This window comes from Lupinus angustifolius, chromosome LG03, assembly GCF_001865875.1.
Source record: "Lupinus angustifolius cultivar Tanjil chromosome LG03, LupAngTanjil_v1.0, whole genome shotgun sequence".
In the NCBI taxonomy this organism is placed as follows: domain Eukaryota; kingdom Viridiplantae; phylum Streptophyta; class Magnoliopsida; order Fabales; family Fabaceae; genus Lupinus; species Lupinus angustifolius.
The window spans coordinates 19,997,266-20,019,413 of NC_032011.1; the positions used below are offsets into that span (position 1 = coordinate 19,997,266).

General features: G+C 33.5%; 1 protein-coding gene and 2 long non-coding RNA genes across 3 annotated transcripts; 1 reads left to right on the plus strand and 2 right to left on the minus strand.

Moving 5' to 3' along the window:
* LOC109342414 lies at positions 1,497–2,446 on the minus strand. The gene is made up of 2 exons (XM_019580403.1): positions 2,325–2,446; positions 1,497–2,124 (listed from the first exon to the last, which is right to left on the minus strand). Exons 1-2 carry the CDS (start codon positions 2,444–2,446, stop codon positions 1,497–1,499), a joined length of 750 nt encoding a protein of 249 aa, XP_019435948.1.
* On the minus strand, positions 20,029–20,799 carry LOC109342601. Its single transcript, XR_002107102.1, has 3 exons — positions 20,710–20,799; positions 20,224–20,520; positions 20,029–20,138 (listed from the first exon to the last, which is right to left on the minus strand). It is a non-coding gene; the product is annotated as an uncharacterized LOC109342601 (long non-coding RNA).
* LOC109342602 lies at positions 20,434–20,988 on the plus strand. Its single transcript, XR_002107103.1, has 2 exons — positions 20,434–20,522; positions 20,712–20,988. It is a non-coding gene; the product is annotated as an uncharacterized LOC109342602 (long non-coding RNA).

The window sequence follows — 22,148 nt, forward strand, 5'->3', positions numbered from 1 at the left end:
TTGAAAACACATTTCAATATACAAAAGTGATGAAGCTAACTTACTAACTTTTATTTATTGTTATTTACTTTCCGCGTTTTATTTATTCTTTAATACCAACCTTCCTTAAGGAAGAAGCTTGGTTTGTTAATAAAATGAACCCGAAAAGGAGTAAGTAAATAAAGTTCACTAAATTTATTATTCTTTTGTTCTTTATCTATTTATTTGTATCTAACAACTAACTATTCATCACTTTTATATATTAGAATACCATTAAATTGGTGTTGGAATTTATTTCACAAAACCGAGATGATATTCAAAGATACTTAATAATTATGTAATATGTAATTGCTTCGATACCATTATACCGGCGTTAGAATTTATTCTAACAAAGCCGAGATGGGGCAAAGAAGGAATGACTTATTTACATGATTATTAAAGAAGTAAGTTATAACTAGAATATTCTAGAAACCATTATACCGGCATTGGAATTTATTTCAACAAAGCCGAGATGGCGAACAAAGAATAAAACCGAGTTCTCTTACTTAATTAAACAAAATGAACATAACGAAAATAAGAGTATTAATCTTTCAACAAATTGGCACTACTGTCAGGACGAATTGTTGAGAGGAGAAAACTCCCAATAAAACACCGAGAAACCGGCTTTCAACACATTCCCTTTGTCTACCACACGAAATCGGTCATCTCCTCTAGGAAGGACTTTGGATTTCCTTTGTTCAGGAAATCTTTCCTTCCTTATATGTACCCAAAGCCAATCTCTGTATTCAAATACCACTTGCTTCCGCCCCTTGTTAGCTTGCTTTGCATAACTTGCATTCCTCTTCTCGATTTGAGCCTTGACTTGCTCTTGCAATTTTTGGACATACTCCGCTTTAGCCCATCCATCCCTATGCTTCAAAATAGAATCATTAGGAATTGATAACAATACAATAGGTGTTAATGGGTTAAACCCATATACAACTTCTAAAGGTGAAAAGTCAGTAGTGCTATGAGTTGCTCCATTGTAGGCAAACTCAACATGGGGTAAACATTCCTCCCATGACCTGATGATATTCTTTTTTATCATAGCCCTTAGGAGGATGGAAAAAGTCCTATTGACAACCTCAGTTTTCTCATCCGTTTGAGGATGGCAAGTGGTTGAATAGAGAAGCTTAATGCCAAGCTTCCCCCATAGGGTCCTCCAAAAGTGACTAAGGAACTTTGTGTCCCTATCACTTACTATACTTTTTGGTAGACCATGGAGTCTAACCACTTCCCTGAAAAACAAATCAGCAACATGGTTAGCATCATCAACTTTCTTGCATGGGATAAAGTGTGCCATTTTATAAAATCGATCAACAACCACAAAGATTGAATCATTACCTTTATTTGTTCTAGGCAGCCCTAAAACAAAATCCATGGATATATCCATCCAAGGTGAATCAAGGACAATTAATGGGGGGTAAAGGCCATAAGGCATGACCCTTGACTTGGACTTTTTACATGTTATACATCTTTCACAAAAGTTTTGCACGTCTTGTTTCATACGTCGGCAATAAAAATGCTCTTTTAACATGTCCAAAGTCTTTTGAACACCGAAGTGCTCCATTAGACCCCCCCCCATGGGATTCCCTCACCAAAACTTCCTTAATGGAGCTTTTAAGCATACACAATTGTTTGTCTTTGAATACAATGTCATTGTGCCTAAAATACCCATTATAGGCCGAATGCATACAAGCAACATAGATTTGTGAAAAATCTTTGTCAAGCTCATATTGTTCCTTGAGGCATTCCAAACCAAACAATTTGGTTTCCAAAGTGGAGAGCAATGTGTTCCTCCTAGAAAGAGCATCGGCCACCATATTGGCTTTGTCTTTCTTATGTTTTACCACATATGGGAATTGTTCCAAGAACTCAACCCATCTTGCATGCATTTTGTTCAACTTACCTTGGCCCTTAAGATATATAAGGGACTCATGATCACTATAAATCACAAATTCCTTTAAAAGAAGGTAGTGTTTCCAAGTTTGTAGTGCCCTTACCAAGGCATACAACTCCTTATCATAAGTAGAGTAATTAAGGGCTGCTCCACTTAATTTCTCACTAAAATAAGAAATTGGATGGCCCTCCTCCATCAAAAAAAAGCTACAATTCTAATGTTAGAAGCATCACACTCCAATTCAAATGATTTAGGAAAATTTGGAAGCATTAAAACAGGTGCACTAGTAAGTTTGGCCTTAAGCTTGTTAAAGGCCTCTTCTTGTCTCTAACCCCAATGAAAGACAACATTCTTTTTTACAGGCTCGTTAAGGGGTGATGCAAAGGTACTAAAATCCTTAACAAACCTTCTATAGAAGCTTGCTAAACCATGAAAGTTCCTCACCTCAGTCACGGTTTTTGGAGTAGGCCAATCCTGGATGGCCTTTATCTTCTCTTGATCCACATGGACCCCATTAGCATTTATCATGAATCCAAGAAAAATCACATGATCAACACATAAAGTGCATTTTTTAACATTAGCATATAACTTTTCTTTTCTTAAAACCAGCAAAACAACTCTTAGATGTTCATGATGCTCATCTAAGGTTTTAGAATAAATCAAAATATCATCAAAGTAGACAACAACAAATTTACCCAAAAAACCCCCTTAGGACATGGTTCGTTAAACGCATAAAAGTTCATGGGACATTGGTTAGCTCAAATGGCATGACAAGCCACTCATATAAACCATAAGTGGTCTTAAAGGCAGTTTTCCACTCATCGCCTTCTCGGATCCGAATTTGATGGTATCCACTTTTTAAATCGATTTTTGAAAAGGTGGTGGCACCATGTAATTCGTCCAAAAGGTCATCCAACCTTGGGATTGGATGTCTATACTTTACTGTTATGTTGTTCACTGCTCTACAATTAGTACACATTCTCCATGTGCCATCCGTTTTGGGCACCAAGATACCTGGAACAGCACAAGGGCGTAGGCTATCTTGAACCCACCCTTTTTGCATCAACTCCCCAATTTGGTTTTGAATCTCCTTTGTTTCAGTGAGATTATACCTATAGGTTGGCCTATTAGGTAAAGATGCACCCGGTATGTGATCAATTTGATGCTCAATGCCCCTTAAAGGTGGTAAACTGTGAGGTACCTCCTTAGGAAACACATCACCAAATTCCTGCAGCAAATTTTTAGCAAACAAAAGCAACTCTCCTTCGTTAGAAGGGTTAGTGGTTAGATAAAACTCCCTACTAAAAAGTACGTACAAAGGTTGCTTTGAAACCAAGGCATGTTTTATTTCCCCCTTGGTTGCCATATACCCCTCTCTTTTCACAAGCTCACTCTTTTTGTCTTTGTGTGTACCCTTCTTTCCATTCATTTTCACTTTCTTTTCACTCGGTTTTTTGCACAAATTTTCTCTCTTCCTCTCTTTTCTCTCCATCTCAATCTTTTCTCTCAATTTCTTTTGATCCTCACCAACTTGTCTATGAGACAATGGAGACAGCACCACCTTTCGGTTTTGGTGTTGAAAAGAGAACTTATTGGAATGTCCATCATGGGTGGTTCCCTTGTCATATTCCCATGGTCGGCCCAAGAGTAAGTGGCTAGCCTTCATGTCAACAATATTACATAAAACCGAATCCTCATACCTTCCAATTGAAAATGGAATTTCAGCTTGCTTGTTAACAAGCATCTCCCCTACCTCACTTAACCATTGTAACCGATAAGGAGTGAGATGTGACTTAGTCACAAATTAAGTTTTGACACCTATCTTGCACTAACCATATTTGCGAAGCTTCCACTATCAATTATTAAAGAACAAAGCTTACCATCTACTAAATATCTTGTGTGAAAGATGTTTTCCCTTTGACTTGTTTCATGGTCTTTGATTTGGCTTCCTAAGAGCCTCCTTACCATGAACAAATCTCCTTTGGGAATAGTATCATCCTCCTCTTCGTGATCATCCTCCTCTCCATGATCATCCTCCTCATCGCTAGAAGCCTCAGATTGAGACTCCACTTCTCCATTCTTCATGATCATAGTTCTCCTAGTGGGACATTGAGAAGCAATATGTCCAAGACCTAAGCACTTGAAACATTTCATATCTCGACTCCTTTGGTTGGACCCCATTTGTTGCTTGCCTTGGCTTGTGGCCATGGCCTCCTTAGTACTTGGTGTACCATCTTTTGATGGTCCTCCCTCCTTCTTGGACTTGTCCATCCACTTTGAAGCTTGGAACTAGAACTTGAGGAAAAAATTTGACTTATTCCTCCTCAATTGTTGCTTCACTTTCATGGCTTGTTGAACAAAGTCATCCAATTGAACATAATGTTGCAATTCAACAACATCTTGGATATCTTGGTTTAATCCATGTAAAAACCTAGCCATGGTAGCCTCCCTATCCTCCTCGAAATTGGACCTTAGCAAAGCTAATTCCATTTCCTTAAAGTATTCATCAACACTCTTAGACCCTTGAGTGAGTCTTTGGAGTTTTTTATGAAAATCCCTTTGGTAAGAACTAGGGACGAACCTCATTCTCATGAGCAACTTCATCTCATCCCATGAATCAATAGGCTCGACTCCTATTCTCCTTCTCTCCTTGTTAATTTGATCCCACAAAATCAAGGCATATTCCTTGAATTCAAGTGGAGCCACCTTAACCTTCTTATTCTCATGGTAAGAATTGCACTCAAAGACTTGCTCCATTTTGAGCTCCCATTTAAGTATGCCTTCAGATCATTTTTCCCAATAAAGTTAGGAACCGTTATTTTGGTCCCTTCAAGCCTATCCTCCTCATGTCTCCTATGCCTACGTGCTCCTCTTCTTGCTCTCCTCCTTCATCCTTCTTCCTCATCATTTGAATAATCATTTGCACGATATCCAAGTTTCCTATCATACTCCACTCTCATTTGCTCCATCTCCCTTCGTAAGGTTTGGAATTGTGTTGTCATCATGACATGAAGTGTTGTTGTCCTTGGTGACAATGGTGCACTATCACTTTCATTAGACCTATTCACTCAACTCACTTATGTTTCACTCAATAATTTTGTGGAAAATGTATCACTCAACACTCACTTGTATTTCACTCAATATTTTTGTGGATAATGTACCTCTGAACACTCACTCTCCTCCACGACCCTCTTGAATGAACCTAGGGTAGAATCAAGAATTTATGAAAGAAAACACCGAAACTTATCAATAAATGTTGTGACACGAATTGTTTTTGGAATTTCGACATTTGACACTTTTGTTTTCTGTTTTGGACTTTGACACTTTAACACTATTTTTTTTCTGAATATTTTTGTAAGAAGAAAGAAAAGGAAGAACACAGCAAACAAAGAACAATTTTAACACCAAGCAAGAGCCTTAACTCTGATGCCACTTGATGTGAACCTCTTTTGGAAGTTCTTTGGAATGATCTATCTTGTTTGGTTCTAGACTTTGCCCACGTTTTTCTGGGCTATTTTGATGGTGAAATTTGGCACCGGATAGATATTGTATAGGTAAAAGAAGATGGATAAGAAATAGGGCGGTAGGCGCTACAACACTAGGATGTTAATAAGTCGGGGTCATGTTCGCCACAAGAACTTGATTCTTGATAAGAACTTTTAATCTTGGTTCAGCCAAGAAGTTTTGGAGAAGATAAACCTCTCACAAGGAAGTATTCCTTAATTTTAACTCAAAATCAAACTTAGTTTCATTCAGCAAAATAGAAGTACACTTATAGGCAAACCATTATGATTCCCACGTGACCCTACTATGAATCAAGCCTTATTTTGCACTAGATTAAGCTACTTCATGGCTGGTTACATAAAATTCCCTCTCAACCATGATTAACACGTTCTTTTTAAAGTAAAATCCCACATGGGTGATTCCTAAGCAAATAAATTACAAAGAGAAAAACAAGAAACTTTGGATTCCATGATGTGTTTCAGCAAAGTGAAATAAGTGAAATATTTAGCCTAGGCGTCCTTAATTCTTTCGGGAATTCGGCCACCATCGATTGCCATGGTCCCCACGAGTTTATGGAAGCAATTGAGGCTTTGAATTGTGCATTAGAACTTGGTTGGGTACATTGCACAAAAATTCCAAGTTATCACATACCACAATCAATATTCTTGAGTTCTCAATCAGATGCATTAAGTGACACCTCTCTCCAGCTTTAATGACGTTGATTGTAATTAATGTCAATTGGTCATTCTTCAAGTATGCCTTTATTCTGTATTCAAATGAACAAAAACAAGTTAGAAACTAGCAAAAACAATTAGAAAACATTAAAATTGACACGCCACCAGTTTTCCCGAATTTGTTTGGTAGGCACGGCCTAGCCATGCCTTGGGACACGACCATGTCCCAATTAAATTTTTTGGGATTTTCGGACAGAGGCGTACACAGCCATGTTCAACATTTTCCTCATTTTGGTCAATATTCAAAGTTACACAATGAATGAAGTTAGAACTCTCTTGGTCTGATCTTGGAGCATTCTCCTTGATGCCTTCCATGAGTAGTCCTAGTGCCTTTTGTACCCTTTTGGCCCTTGCCCTTGTCATGGGACAACCAATGCCTCTTAGTTCATCATTATCCAACTTGGGCTCACTTGGGTTCACATCACTTAGGTAGATTTTTCGATGACACAAGGCTTCCTTGGTAATTTACAAACACTAAGATGGTATCCTTACTCACCCCATTTGAGCCATAAACATTATGAATGGAGATTTTTTGATTTACCCATAAAACATCAATAGCTCGGGGGCAGTAGTTTTCATTTGTTTTCATTGACATTCAAATATTAGGAAATTAATAAACTCTTTATACTTCATTCACCCTATTTCTCCCGAAGGATGAAAAATCAAAGTTAAGTCAAACAAAAATAATTGTCAGTCAAAGTACAAAATAAATAACAGAAAAATAGAAGCTCGTTGGGAATCGTTCATATCTCAGGAAAAAGTTAGGATAATTGACCGCCAAAAGAACCATTTATATCCTATTAGGGAAGGTTATAATATTGATCCATTATATTATAAAAATCCAATAGAATCCTAGTAGTTGAATGTCATATTAGAAAACTATTAAAAAATAGAACAAAGGAGATAGGAGAAAGGGATATGGGAAATGTGTATTTGTGTCTTATATCTTTTTCTTGGAAACCCTTAGCCAAGCCACGATACAAGCCTAAAAGACCTTGTCGAGGACTTATTTTCCTAAGATGTGCGTCACAACAAAAAACACTGACTCCATTATTCTCATAAACTTTAATAAAATATATCATCTTTAATGCATAGGATTAAAATTTATTCTCTAACTATTATCATCACTTCATCACCACTCACAAGCCAAACACAAATTAAATCCTATCATAGTCTCCACCACATCTACTAAAAGCTAAACAGAAATCAAAATTTATCATCATCACATCACCACTGATAGCCTAAACACTTGTCAAGTATGTATGATCATTGTTTTAGTATTTCTTTTTAATAAGTTGTGCACACAATAAAATCCACTAAAGGAAAAGAAACGAGAAAGCCTCCCAAACTGGGGCAAATTTTGAGATGATCATTGGTCTAAGGCTCCAATGACAATATGAATAAGAGGATGTCATCCAAATATCTTACATTGGAGCAGTTTTTGGAACGACTCTTGTAGAAGGCCACTCAAGTTAAAGCCTAGAAAGACCATTTGAGTATAAGGTTAACCCCCATTATCTCACACTAGGGAGTTTTTGGGTGGGTCACATTTTTCTCATATCGAAGAGTTTGAAAACTGAGGCAATTCTACACGAGGTGTTCAAAAAACAAAAACAATAAAACATAAAAATACCAAATAAAAAGAGTGTTGGGTTGAAAACCCTCAAGAATAATCTAAGAAAATGAGAGCAATGCTAATTTGAAAACCTAGAAAGGCGACATAGCATCCTTATAAAAGAGAGAATTCCCGACAGATACCTACATCAGGTATTATGGGGGAAAATTAGAGAAAATTAAATGAACATCCTCAAAGTGAAGACTTACGACTACTCATCATCAATTACCTAAATTGGGGTAACTTTTGGAGGGGCTAAGTTATAGGCTTCCAACTAAAGTTGGGATTTTAGAATGAACATAACGATTTTTTACAAAAACATCAACTCTTTGGAAAGAATTTTCTAGCCAGCCAACACTAGGGCAATACATAGTTGATGTTTAGTTATTTTCCTCAAGATGATATAGGGACAAGTTGTATGGATTACCTTAAAAAGGATGTCTTTAAGCAAACCATGACAATTTTGATGAAAAAGGAAATTATCGTATTAGTCAACGGTAATTAATGAAAGTCACTTTAGTTGAGTCTACAATAGTTATGATGAATTTTATGTCATCCAAAATAGAAAAGTTAAATAATCAATGACACATTTGTGCATATGTCTTACCCCTCATTCTCTTGTATTCAAATAAACATCAATCATATCTCATTAACATGTATCGCCACCTAACCAATCAATCCATAACAACATTCATCCATTAACTTCATGCACCACATATCCCAAACAATCATACAATTACACTATTCACTCAAATCATATAGAAATCATATTTTGTAGGACCCCATGCCTGACGTGCCTTAAAATCACACTTTCAAGGACCCTGTGCCTCACGTGCCTCGAAATTTTACTTTCGAGGACCATGTGCCTAATGTGTGTCAAAAATTTACTTTCCAGGACCCCATGTTTGACGTGCCTCAAAATCACACTTTCCATGACCCCATGCCTAACGTGTCTCAAAATTATACTTTTCAGGATTCGTGCCTGGCGTGTTTCAAATTTTACTTTCCAAAACCTCGTGTTTGATGTGTTTCAAATCCTACTTTTTAGGACCTTGTGCCTGACGTGTTCAAAATCATACTTTCTAGGTTGTCGTGTCTGATGTGTTTCAAATCTTGCTTTCCAGGACCATGTGTCTGACATGTTTAAAATTTTAATTTCTACGACATCGTGCCTAACGTGTTTCAAACCTTAATTTCCAGGACTCCGTGTATGAAATGTTTCAAATCTTAATTTCTAAGACCCTATTCTTGAAGTATTTCAAATTTCACTTTCCACGACATGTGCCTGATGTGTTTTAAATTCTACTTTCTAGGACCTCGTGCCAGACGTGTTTCAAATCTTATTTTCTAGGACCTTGTGCCTGACGTGTTTCAAATCTTACTTTCTAGTACCCCATGCCTGACGTGTTTCAAATCTTACTTTCTAGTACCCCGTGTCTGACGTGTTTCAAGTCTTACTTTCTAGGACCCCGTGCCTGGTGTGTTTCAAAATTAAACTTTTTAGGACCTTATGTCTGACGTGTTCCAAAATAATCTTTCCAGGACCTTGTGCTTGACATGAAATTAATCACCAAGTTTATGAAGTACACCGACTTGCGTTCTTTGTTTTTATCCTTGTGTATCCAAATTTTGGCAATACATAGACCCGTGTCTTTGGTTTCACACTTTTTACCCAAAGTTCTGGTAGCACACCGACATGGGTTCTTGGTTTTTATCCTTGTGACTCCATATTCCGATAGTACACTGACCTATGTCTTTGTTTTCACCTTTTTTACCCCAAGTTTCGGCAGTATATTGACTTGCATTCTTGGTTTTATCCATGTGTCTCCAAATTCTAGCAGTACACCGACGTGCATCTTTGGCTTCACCTTTTTCACCTCAAGTTCTAGTGGTACATCGACCAGCATTCTTGGTTCTTATCCATGTGTCTCCAAATTTTGGTTGTACACTGACCTGCATCATTGATCTAACTTTTTCACCGCAAGTTCCAGTAGTACACTGACCTGCGTTCCTGGTTCTTGTCCTTGTGTCTCCAAATTCTGGTACTACACCGACCTACATCTTTGGTTTCACCTTTTTCACCCTATTTTTCTGGCAGTACACCGACCTGCATCCTTGGTTTGTATCCTTGCGTCTCCAAATTCCGACAGTACACTGACTCACTTCTTTGTTTTCACTTTTTCACCCTAAGTTGTGGGAGTACATCGACCTGCGTTCTTGGTTCTTATACATATGTCTCCAAATTCTGGAAGTACACCGACCTGCGTCTTTGGTTTCACTTTTTTCACCCCAAGTTTCTACAATACACCGACCTTTGTTCTTGATTGTATATTTATGTCTCCAAATTCAGACAGTGCACTGACCTTGGTTTCACCTTTTTTATCCTAAGTTCTGGCACTACATTGACCCGTGTTCTTGTTTTTATCCTTGTGTCTCCAAATTTCGGCAGAATAACGACCTGTGTCTTTGATTTTACCCTTTGTTATCCCAAGTTCTAGCAGCACATCGACATGCGTCCTTGATTTTTTCCTTGTGTCTCCAACTTTCTACAATATACCGACCTGCGTTCTTGGTTCACTCTCACTTTTATGGGCCTTGACAAAATTAGTGTTCATTTCTTTACTAGTTACTTACCATGATTTCTCTGAAATATATGTTTGCTTATTATATAGTAAAAAACAAGTAAAAAGTGATAACTGAGAACACTCATTTTTATCCTGCCCAGAAAAACGCAAAAATCCCGTTTTCAAAATAGTTAATTCCAATTTTATTTAAAAAATAATTAAAAGGAAAAGTAGAAGAATTAAATAAAAATAGGTTTCTAGAAACCTATATCACTTATCCTAAAAAATCAAGAAAATACATTAATAGTAATTTATTTTTTTTGAAATTGATAATATTAAATAATTAAAAAATAATTAAAACATTTTTTATTAATTTCGAGTTTGTTAAAATAAATAAATAGCCATAGAATATTCCTTTGGAAGCTTCCTAGTTTTTCAGAAAATAAAATAATAATAATAATAATAATAATAATAATAATAATAATAATAATAATAATAATAATAATAATAATAATAATAATAATAATAATAATAATAATAATAATAATAATAATAATAATAATAATAATAATAATAATAATAATAATAATAATAATAATAATAATAATAATAATAATAATAATAATAATAATAATAATAAAGTAAAAAAGGGGCTAGGCAAGTAATCAGAAAATTAAGTGGGATCTTATCCCAAAAAAAAAATTGTTTAAATTAAACTTTAGAGATTAGATGGTTAACATAGTTTAAGGGGGAATGAGTTATGTGATTATATTATAAAATAGGAGTACTAGGAGAGGAGAAAAAATTCTTGAAAAAGGGAAAAAGTAAAAAAGAGAAAGACAAATAAAGTAGAGTTTAGATGTGATGTGATCGAGTGCAGCGGAAGGACCATGTGACTCAACTTTCAGCCACTGCCAGACGTCCGCATTTCACCAAGACTCAACGTTTACTTTTACCGATGACCTTAGCCAATCAGATCGCTTGTGGCAGGCATGCGTAATCCTCCTCAAGCAAACGCGTCCATAGCGAATTGGAGCATCTCTCTCAGCGTGTAATCTTGTGTGAGTGAGCCAATTCCAAACGTTATGCTCCCATTGATCCAATGACTAAGTCCGCGGAACTTGAGCGAGTGTAAACATGTTTAGACACGGCCGTTGAGGATCCACATTCCCCTCCTTATTCTTGTTCTCCTACATAGAGGTGCACCTTAAGCATTTGCCCCTGCTAACAAGGAACGTCCACCTGGCATTTTTTTCCACAATTTGCGAACCAATGATTGCATGACACGTAGGCAGAGATCTCCTTCTGTCTGGACACGAGCAAAGCTCCGACGTGTATATTTTCATGTTCCTCCTTAATCTATTTTTATTTTTTATAATTGTCATATTTAATAAAAAAATATTGAATCAACAAATGAAAAAAATATTAAATAAATTTTTGGAAGATAAATAATAATTTTAGGGCTAAATAGTAACAACAAAAAAGGGATAAAAATTCCTTTAATATAGCACAGAATAAACCATTTTATGATTCTTTTAGCAACTAGTTAAATATTTTTATTTAATTATTTAAAATTTATTATTTAAAAAATTAGAACTTTTTACTAAAATAAAAATGACCTTTAATAAAAAAAAATTGTGTTTTAAAAAAATGCTTTCACACATATTATTATAAAATAACTATACGTTTTTTTGAGATTAATCAAGGATGGAGGCAGGTCGTAGTAACACTTCTTATCCTCTCATTGTTTTTGAATGGTCGTGTTACGATACTTCTAGTCCCTCGATTACTTCCTAAATTAATGAAAAAACAAAAAATATTATAATAGTTTTCAAATATCTCTTAGGATGGGATGCGGTGTAGATGATAGTTTATGTTGTTTCTGATAGGTATTAGTGACAGAATACACCTAGAAGAGGGGGGTTGAATAGGTGTTGTGGTTCCCAAATACCGCTTTTCGCACCAAAGCCCTATTCTGGAAAACGTCCAGTTAATCGATTAATTCACTAGCTTAATCGATTAAATCGCAGAAAACAGACAGTTGCTGAATGGCTTCATTGTACAGTCACTCACTGACTTTACAGAAATGATATAGCAGATATATTTGAACAAAATTAATCTTTATATGGCAGAATCACAATATTCAAATTATCAGCTAAAATAGGCAATTAAAACAACTTGAAAAAGTAAAGAGATAAGGGTAAGAAACAGTCTGCAACAAGGATTTTATATTGGTTCGTTTTGCGGTCCACTGTAAAACTACATCCAGTCCTTCCCTTCCGATCTCGAGAGATTTTCTTCACTAAAACTGAAACAAATGTATATTACATACACACTTCCAATACAAGACCTTAGAAGCTACCTTCTTGAATTCCTAGAACCCCTACCTTGGTTTGACTACTCTAATCGCCAAGGAAAAGCTTTCCTACGATCTAGCCCCAACCAAGAGTATGTTCTAAAATCAAGACCTCTAAGTCTTTGTGAAGACTCACTGAATCTCGTTGGTGGTAAGACACCAAGAGACGACTTTCCTTATCACAAACACAACACAAAATCAGAGTATTATGAAGCACAAAATGGCTCAAATATTACAATTAAAGACCAACTATAAACCCTATACAAATCTCACAAATTATCAAGAATATGTATAAGATCAGAATCAAGAAGAAATGTGTAATTTCTACCCTACGAAATCTCTAAAAGAAATGCAAGAATCATGCAAGAAAAGATAGAATGATGAACACATTTAATCACATGCAATTGGATGACCTTTTAATCCCTAAGCATGATACTATCTCACACTATCTCACATGCAATTCTCTCTACCTATATGACATATAATGAGCAGGAAAATATGCAACTTAGCAATTCTAAAAATGAAGGAATGAATGTATGAAGCATTGTGTAAACTCATAGTTTATGTAGAAAAGTTGTTAGACGCCCAGTTAATCAATTTAGTACCATTTTAATTGATTAACAGGCTGTTGAGAATAACTGAATTCTGTTTTTGAGTTATCTGTTAAAACTGATTTCACGTTAATTGATTAACGCCTTGCTTAATCGATTAACTGGCATATTTTCAGCTAAGAGATTAAATGGTAAACTACCTAGATGTTATGTTTATCAATTATACATGTTTTACCATTATGTTATGCCTAAGATGCACAAATAACATGTATGATTAATGCATGAACATATAATAATCTAGATGGCATGTCTCATGTAAATGATATGATACTTTTTTTGACTTGTGAGATTTGCATCTAGGTTTACCTATTATAGACTTAATAACTAAGACACATATCTAAGACTATTAATGATTATTCTATTTATCACTCTAGTCTAGACATGAAGCTCTTGAGTCCTTGGCATGTTGATTTGTTGAGTTATCTTTAAGCTTTCACTAAATCCTTGTCTTCATCAAAACCTAGACAAGCTAATAGTACTATCTTGACACTTTGTACTTTCAGTTTCGTCATTCTTAAAGGATAATATTTTCAATCCTCTTTAAGATATGATACGATGCGAACATTAACTTCTAATGTTTCACCCTTCTTGAAGTGGATAAAAATTTATTAATATTTTGAAACCTCTTTAAGATGGGACGTGGTGCCGACATTAGTTTCAATTGTTTCACTCTTCTTAAAAGAGATAAATACAATAAATTAAAATCACTTTCCTAGATCTACGTAGTCTTAATTCTCTAAATAAAATAAAAAATAAATATTTTGTTTAAACATTCTGCTGGAATCATGGGTATTTATTTCATGCAAATAGCTAGAGTATTGTTTTATTATTGACGGACAGGGTGCTAATATTTTCCCTAATTTGTAATTGACTCCCGAACTCATAACTCTAATTCGAAAGACAATTTTATGTTATTTTGGGCTTAAATTAAATTTTCCACGTTTTAACCGCAAAGATGTGGTGGTGGATCTAAAGAGGTCGTGTGGCTGAAAATCGAGGGGCGACGTCATGTCCCAAAAAATCATGTCTTCATGTCACTAGTCAATCAATTTCAACTTGTGAGAATCTATGTAAGAATTTATGTGCCTCTCCTTATTATTACTTTATTTCAAAGCAGAAACTTCTCATATAATAAACTAGTTTTATGTAAAAAAAAGAGTTGTTGTTTTCTTTTACAACTAAGTACACATTGACTCGTACTGATTATTTTAAAATTATAAAAATTTATAAAAAAAATAATAAGCTTAACAAAGACGGATGAAGAGTCACAAATATTTGATTCTTATCCTCATCTCATTTTTTGGACGATCGCATTATACCACATCTTCTGTTAATAATTAATAAAAAATAAATTGATCTCTTTTAGTCAAGTTATAGTGTGAACACGAATGCTCCTACCATGGTTGCTTAAAATGAGTGCGCAAGTAACTTAATAAAAATAAAACTTACCGTTTTTAATTGAGTTGTGATGTGGATATGAGTGTTGTTACCATAGTCACTTAAAATAGATAACTCATTAATTAAATATATCACTTTAAGTTGAGTTATGGTGTAAAAACGAGCACTTCTATCATGGTCGCTTAAAGTGGTCAAACGGGTAAGTAATAAGTTCTATCTCTTTAAGATGAGATGTAGTGTGGACACGAGTGCTACTGCTATAGTCACTTAAAGATGATACATAAAATAATTACTAAATCACAATTTTTAAAATCATTAAAATCAACTCAAACTAACCAATCAATTTTCAACTTAGAACTACAGAGTCTGTATTTTTTTATTGCACCTACGGATACATAGAAGTAAAATGAACTATTTTTAGGAACAAAAACAAAAAATAAAATATTTTGTTCAAGTATAAAATAAATTTTAAGGTTATAAAAGTTCATGCAATTAGTGAGGGTATCATTTTATTATGGACAAGTGGGATGCTAATACCGTCCCTGACTCGTAATCGGCTATTGAGCTAAGAATTTTTGTTGAAAGACCATTTTATCCTATATGGGCATAAAAAGAGTTTTCTACGTTTTAATTTCAGAAAACATAGTGGAAAATCCAAATCTTTTGGGAAATGTCAAAATCTAGTTCACCTCTTCCTAAGTTATAGAGTCAATCTTCCAACTTAAAATTGGGGCATGGCACTCTTTTTGAGTTACCTGCTTTCTGAGATCACTTGTATCGAACAATTAGCTACCCTAACTTGCCTATTATGGAATTTTAACTTTATTTCAGAAGTCATAGCTCAGATTTTCTATAAAGATGCCCTAGTTTACGTAAGTGAGGATGGGCAATATTAAGTTTTAATTTTAAGGTGCTCATTTATTTTTCCTTAATTTTTCCCCAAAATCCGTTGTTTAATTACCTGGTGGTAAATCTATCTTTTTATTATGATACCATGTGACTCTTGCTTGTTTTTGAATTAGTACGACTCAAAGGCCTATGGGTTTTTAACCTATCCATATTTTCTTTCTCTTTTTTCTTCTTTACTTCATCTCTTTTTTGGTTTTTTGAGCACCGTTAGGTGTAATGGTTTTGATTGTTTGTGATTGATCATAGTTTAGGGCTTCTTGGAATTTTATGCTTTAAATGTGGATCGATCCCAATATGACTGCCTAGTTTGAGAGGTTTGGATTCATTTTCTTGTTCAAAGATACTGGTTGTTATTCTTATGTTCAAATTGTGCTCGTAGGTTTAACTTGAAGGGTTGTAGGCCAGGAATCATCTCCAACTTCATCATCTTGAGATGCTCTCACACTTTTCCTTTACCTTAGTGCTCTTTATTTCATGCACAGACTTTAAAAAGAAATACTAACAAGAAGGAACAGTTGAATCATTGACTGGTCCCTCAAAACTCTTACAAGATCAATTATTCGGACTTTTATTTTTATAAAATGAATAAATAACATATTATGATTATTATGAGAATAGAGAGTTATTATTTTGTATCAATGTTAGAAAATATCGCTAACTATTGTAATCAATATTGTGAAGTCCGAGCCGAAAATCAAATAGGAAAATGTTGCATACTAGGTTTAACCGATTAAACCGTCTTGCCGGGCCGATGATTTGATATATAATTAACAAGTTTTATCTATAAATATATAATTATATATAAATGTAAAAAAAATATAATTAATAATTATGTATCATTATATTGAAGTAACATTTCTCTGTCTTTTTTTCCCACAGTAAAACAAAATATTAAAGTATTGTTCCATTTTTTTAATTTTAAGTGAATCATCTGGTTCACTTCCCGGGTTATTTCGGTTTAATCGGGTTTAACACGATTAGACCATAATTTTTCCGGTTCAAAATGTTTCAACCCCTCATTCGATTAAGACTACAAATTAGAGTTGTTTTCAAGTCCGATCAGCGATCAGACTAGTCGGACTACCCGGTCCAATACGATTCTCACAATACTGATTGTAACACAAAATAAAATAAGTAAAAAAATAAAATGACCGGACTTATAGCAACCCCATATTACTTGGAAATAATGTGACGATACTTGGAGTTCCTGGTACAGATGAAAACAAAATTTATAAACTGATTCATGCACACCATGCTTTGAACAATTTCATAACAGTTGTCGATGATGTATATGTGAGTGCCAAGATGCAAATAAGTTCAATAAGGTTTTGGTCAAGGGAACTTCTTGATCTGCAGCAATTCAATCCGATTTGTGCTGGGTACCTCCATCATCAAACAGGCTCCAAAACCAGCCTGGTGAAATTTGATTAGATGAGATCAATTCTCTAGGTAGCCAACAATGCAAGTAATTATTTATTTATTGATTTGATTATTTCTTTTATATATCAATTAATAAATTAACAATTTTCTCTTTTAAAAATCATCCAATTTTAAAATGGAAAATATTTTGATGAGGATTTGATAGCGAGGCTATGGCTCTGTTGCATATTTCTTTATCTTCGAGCCGAGAAGCGGTTGTAGTCATTAGTACTGCATATGTTATTTATCAAAACGGGAAAGAGGTAAATGTCGAATGTCGACTCTTCATCTTTTAATTCTCTCTTTTAAAAGTTATTTAACTTAACAAGTAAAATATTTTATTGATGATTCAATAGCGAGGTTACGACTCGTGTCAAATATTTCTTCCTCTTCGAGCTGAAAAGTGATTTTAGTCATAGTGATCAATGCAGACTCTTATCTATTAATTCTCTCTTTTAAAAATTGTTTAATTTAATAAATAACTAGTAGGAGACTAATGTATTCTCATGAGTGAGAATATACTTTATGAATGTATATAAAGAAACAAAGAATAAATTATTAATTTAAAAATAATTGATGATTACATTTTGGGAGATAATATTTATTTATTTATTTGATTGCTGAAATGTAGATGTTTATGAATGACATGTTGAAGAATCTGTTGTTGAATTCTTGTTCTTGCATAATTTATTTCCTTATAATGTAAAGCACAGTTTCTTTTATTTCGGGCAATTACAGAAAAAAGTTTCTCATTATTAGAGTATATATCTGATTACATAAGTAATTATAATTGTTAATGAGTAATTAAAGTAATAAAGTAGGAATAAAAGTTTTTGTATCAGAATATGTCTATGTGCAAATTTCTTAGTGTTTGTCTGTAACAATTGTTATGTGTGCAGATTTAGAAACAATGTACTTCATAATAATATAAGGCAGTTAGCCATTAAGATATTATTATGTTTTGTTCAATCAATAGAAATGTTATTATTTGTGTATAACAATTATTGTGTGTGCAGATTTAGAAACAATTGTACTTCATAATAGTATAATGTAATTAACCATGAAAATATTACTAACTTCAGTTTAATTAATAGATATGGTGTTATTTGTTCTTATTCTATGTCAAACCGAAAGTAAACCAAAACTAAATTGCTTACTATATTAAAAACAAAATGTATAAATTTGAAAAGATCATTATAAATGCAAATGTTAATGCCCATTATAGAAATTACTTCTTTATACACTAGGATTAATCCACGATAAAATTGAAGTAACAAACATTAGAAAGTAACCTATAACATGTTCTTAGAATAACAGTACACAACATTTTAAAAATCATCACAACAATTATATAGAATAATTGAATAATCAATATCTAATTATAACAATCTACTATCTATGGTGCAAAGTGTCGATATTAATTTAGGACATGATATAACATTTAAAACCTTCGATTGCTTGCACTCATAACATCCACGAATAGGTAAATTATAGTAGGTAGCATGATAATAAGCAAAAATGATAACAACATTGATAGTAAATGCAAAAAATATTTTAAAAAAATCAAAACAATATGGAATAATATTACCAAGAACTGTAAGGTCAGTCACACATGATAAATACTATAATTATTTCACTAAAAATAGAAACTAAATTGCTTATTATGAATATAAGGTGAACTCATCAGAGAACGAGTAGAAGTGCAAGAGATAAGGTATAATTAAATCATCTTTTTCTCGTTTATAATAATAGAAACTAAAGCACTGCATTGAAGTAAATAATAATGTCCATAATATAAACTTTTGTATATGTATTAGCATTAGGTGCACCACAATGTGAATGTCTTTGTTGTAGAGGTAATATATTAACTAAAGCACCACATGGAAGTAATGACCTTATTTGATAAAGAGTTGACTCTAACTCTATACAGGAGATTCTAAAAATAAAAAATAGATAACATTAAATGCATTAAAATAGTTAATAATAACACATAATGAAATGCGTTAAGTAAAGCATATACTGAAATGTTTAAAGTGTTGTTTTTATTAACACATTAATCTTTTTCACATTTTTTGAAGAAATTATTTATTATTAACTAAATCACCACATTGATGTAAAGGTAGAAATTATTTTGTAAAGACTTAACTCTACCAAAAGACTCTACTTTATCTATAAAAAAGAACCATTCTAGTGAATATGTATACCATTTCAATAGTTATGGATAGAGTCAAGCTCTTAATATAAAATGCAAAAAAATAAATAAAGGAACCTTGAGATGGAAAAAAAGAGCTACATTACTAAATCTATATAGTAGTTATTACATAATTAAAAAATAGAGGATTTATAATGTATAACAATATGTCACTACAAAGAAAATAGGGAAAGAAGAAGTGATTATATAGAGAATGAGAGGCAATTAGTGTAAACTTTAGGAAAAAATAATGGGAATGAGATATAGACAGTCACCTGCCAAGTCCATAAGTTAAGTGGTATTGGATTTAGAAGACCTAAGTTGGTGTCTTTGTAAGAAATGAGTACAGGGAGAACATTTCGGTTCATAATATATTTTATATTTAGTGGATGTTTTTTTATGTAATTAACAGGGGTTTTAACCTCCACAATAATTAGTGGAGGTTTCAAAAACCTCCCCAATTATGATGACTAGAAATGTTTTATAGAGGTATTAGAAAACCTTTAATATCTATACATTTACAAAAATTTATTTGTGGAGATTTTTAACCTTCAATATTTAAAAAGGTTTACCATGGAAGTTTTTAACCTTTAACCTTCACTATTTTTAATCTCATTAATTTATAATTTATTTAAATATACAATATTAAATACAAATGATCTTAGCTATAATAAAATTTCATTGCCAATAACCAATATAGCATAACAGAGTTGAAAGAGTTATAATTCATAAATTCAAATACACCATAAAATCTCAAAAAACTAAAAATAGTCTCATATGTCATTTTAAAAAAAATACATAACAAATATCCTAAACAATCATTAGCATCGTGATTAACACCCTTTCGACCCTGTTGTGTAAATAAGCAAGAAAACCGGCTCTTTCCATTAGTGACAATTCTGTTTGGCAAGGATGGTAACTAACACAGAGATGACATGATCAAAGAATGTTCTACTTGCTCTATTTGTATCGCACAATCCGAGTTCTAAACATGATGGAGTTACGGTGTCTTCATTGCTCCCGCTACTACAAGTATTCCTACTGCTTGTTGAGACACAACACCCCATTTGCTCAGTTCCAGAACAAAGAAATGAAAAGTAAACATTGTCAAGATCCTCAATTTCTCAGCTAGATCTGTGAAATTCTGAGATTGCAAGATTAGTCAACTGAGAGTAAACAATCCAGACCCCGAAATAATTATACAATTCATGCTTTGCTTGTAAGAAAACAAGACAATTTACACCATGCTGTTGCAAACTGTGGATCTTCAGTATTTGGTGAATTGCACAATTTGCCTGAAGCTGTGATTGGATAAAGAAACCAGCTAAATTTAATAGATATATGGTCTGAAAGAATCAACCATTGCTGCATGTAAAAAATAAGTTTTAAGAAAGGTCCAGCAATAAAATATTAAAACAAATCCTAGCATGTGGACAAGTAATAGAATATAGTAAAACATGTTGGATCATTTGTACTTCATTAGTACTCACAGTGACAACACCAAAATTGGAAGAAATAAAATGAACACAGTCCAGTGCACGAGACTCCACTCTAGTAGGTATTGAGATGTAGATTTATACAGTCTTGCTTACTTTACCCTGTAGGTGGAGAGAAAATGTTTAATATGTAACCTCTTGATCACCAAGCAATAACTTTATTGTTGGGATGAGACTCAATATCTAAGGTACCAAATGGAAACTTTGAAATAAATTAAATCCAGAAACTATGCATTAATAATGGAAGATTGAACTAAACTACAGTAAGAAAGATGTGATATGATATGATCTAGTGTAAATATTACATAACTATTATATTAACAAAAAACCAAAAACAAGAAAACAAAATTGGGTACGGTAGACAAAGTACTTGTCCTCATGGAGTGCATAATAAAATGAAAACAAAAACAAAAACAACCTTACAAAAATATTAAAACAACATATAACTAAAGAGAACTGAAGAACAATGATTGGTTCAGTTCTTCTTAATTAAAGTCATGGATTTGAGTCTTGTTTGTAAATGAAAAATTAAAGGAAAAAATAGATACTAACAAAGTGGTACTGACTCCAATAGAAATAGAGGTACAAAGGAACACTTTTGGATAGAAAAAGAATAGTGAGAACTGAGAGGAAACTCTGTAAAAAACCCTTGTAACTGAACTTACAAATACAATCATAAAAACTTAGAACACAATGAGACAGAGAAATTATCACAACTCAAAGTGAACATCACAGAAATGGAAAAACTGAAACGTAAGAAATTTAGATAATTGACTTAGACCATAGCAAGGAAATTACAAATCCTTTTGAGCAAGAAGTCTCATAAATAAATAAAAAACTATCTGATAAATATACATGATTCAGTGCTCAATACCAATGAAGAACACACACATTTGTGTAAAGTGGTTCATAAAGCTTATGATTCAGATGATGATGGCACCTGATTAGTTTTCTTTTGCTCAGCGACAACATTAGCAAAAGCTTTGACAATCCTGTGTTGTGACTCCAAAATCATCTCGGTTCGCTTCATCTCCCTATCCATCCTCATTCTTTCTATCTCCCTCGCCATCTCCATCTTCATCTGCTCTATCCTCCTGAATGCGCTTTTATTCAACTTTTTCTTGTCCCAAGTTGAATGCCCTTTCATTCAACTTTTTTCTCTCTCTCATATTTTCCGCTGATACATTTCCAGCAAACTTCTTCCCCCTTTCTTTCCGTGGCACTAAGAAATGGCACAGACAGCCATATTATGGAAATTTCGAGAACTAACACTGATAGTCAGTATTTGTGGAAAGAATTGACACAAGTAGCCATATTCTTGAAATTTCAAAAACTGACACTGGAAGTCAGTATTGGGGGAAAGAATTGGAACAAGTAGCCATATTGTGGGCATTTCGAGAACTGAGTGGTAGTCAATATTGTGTGGAAGAGAA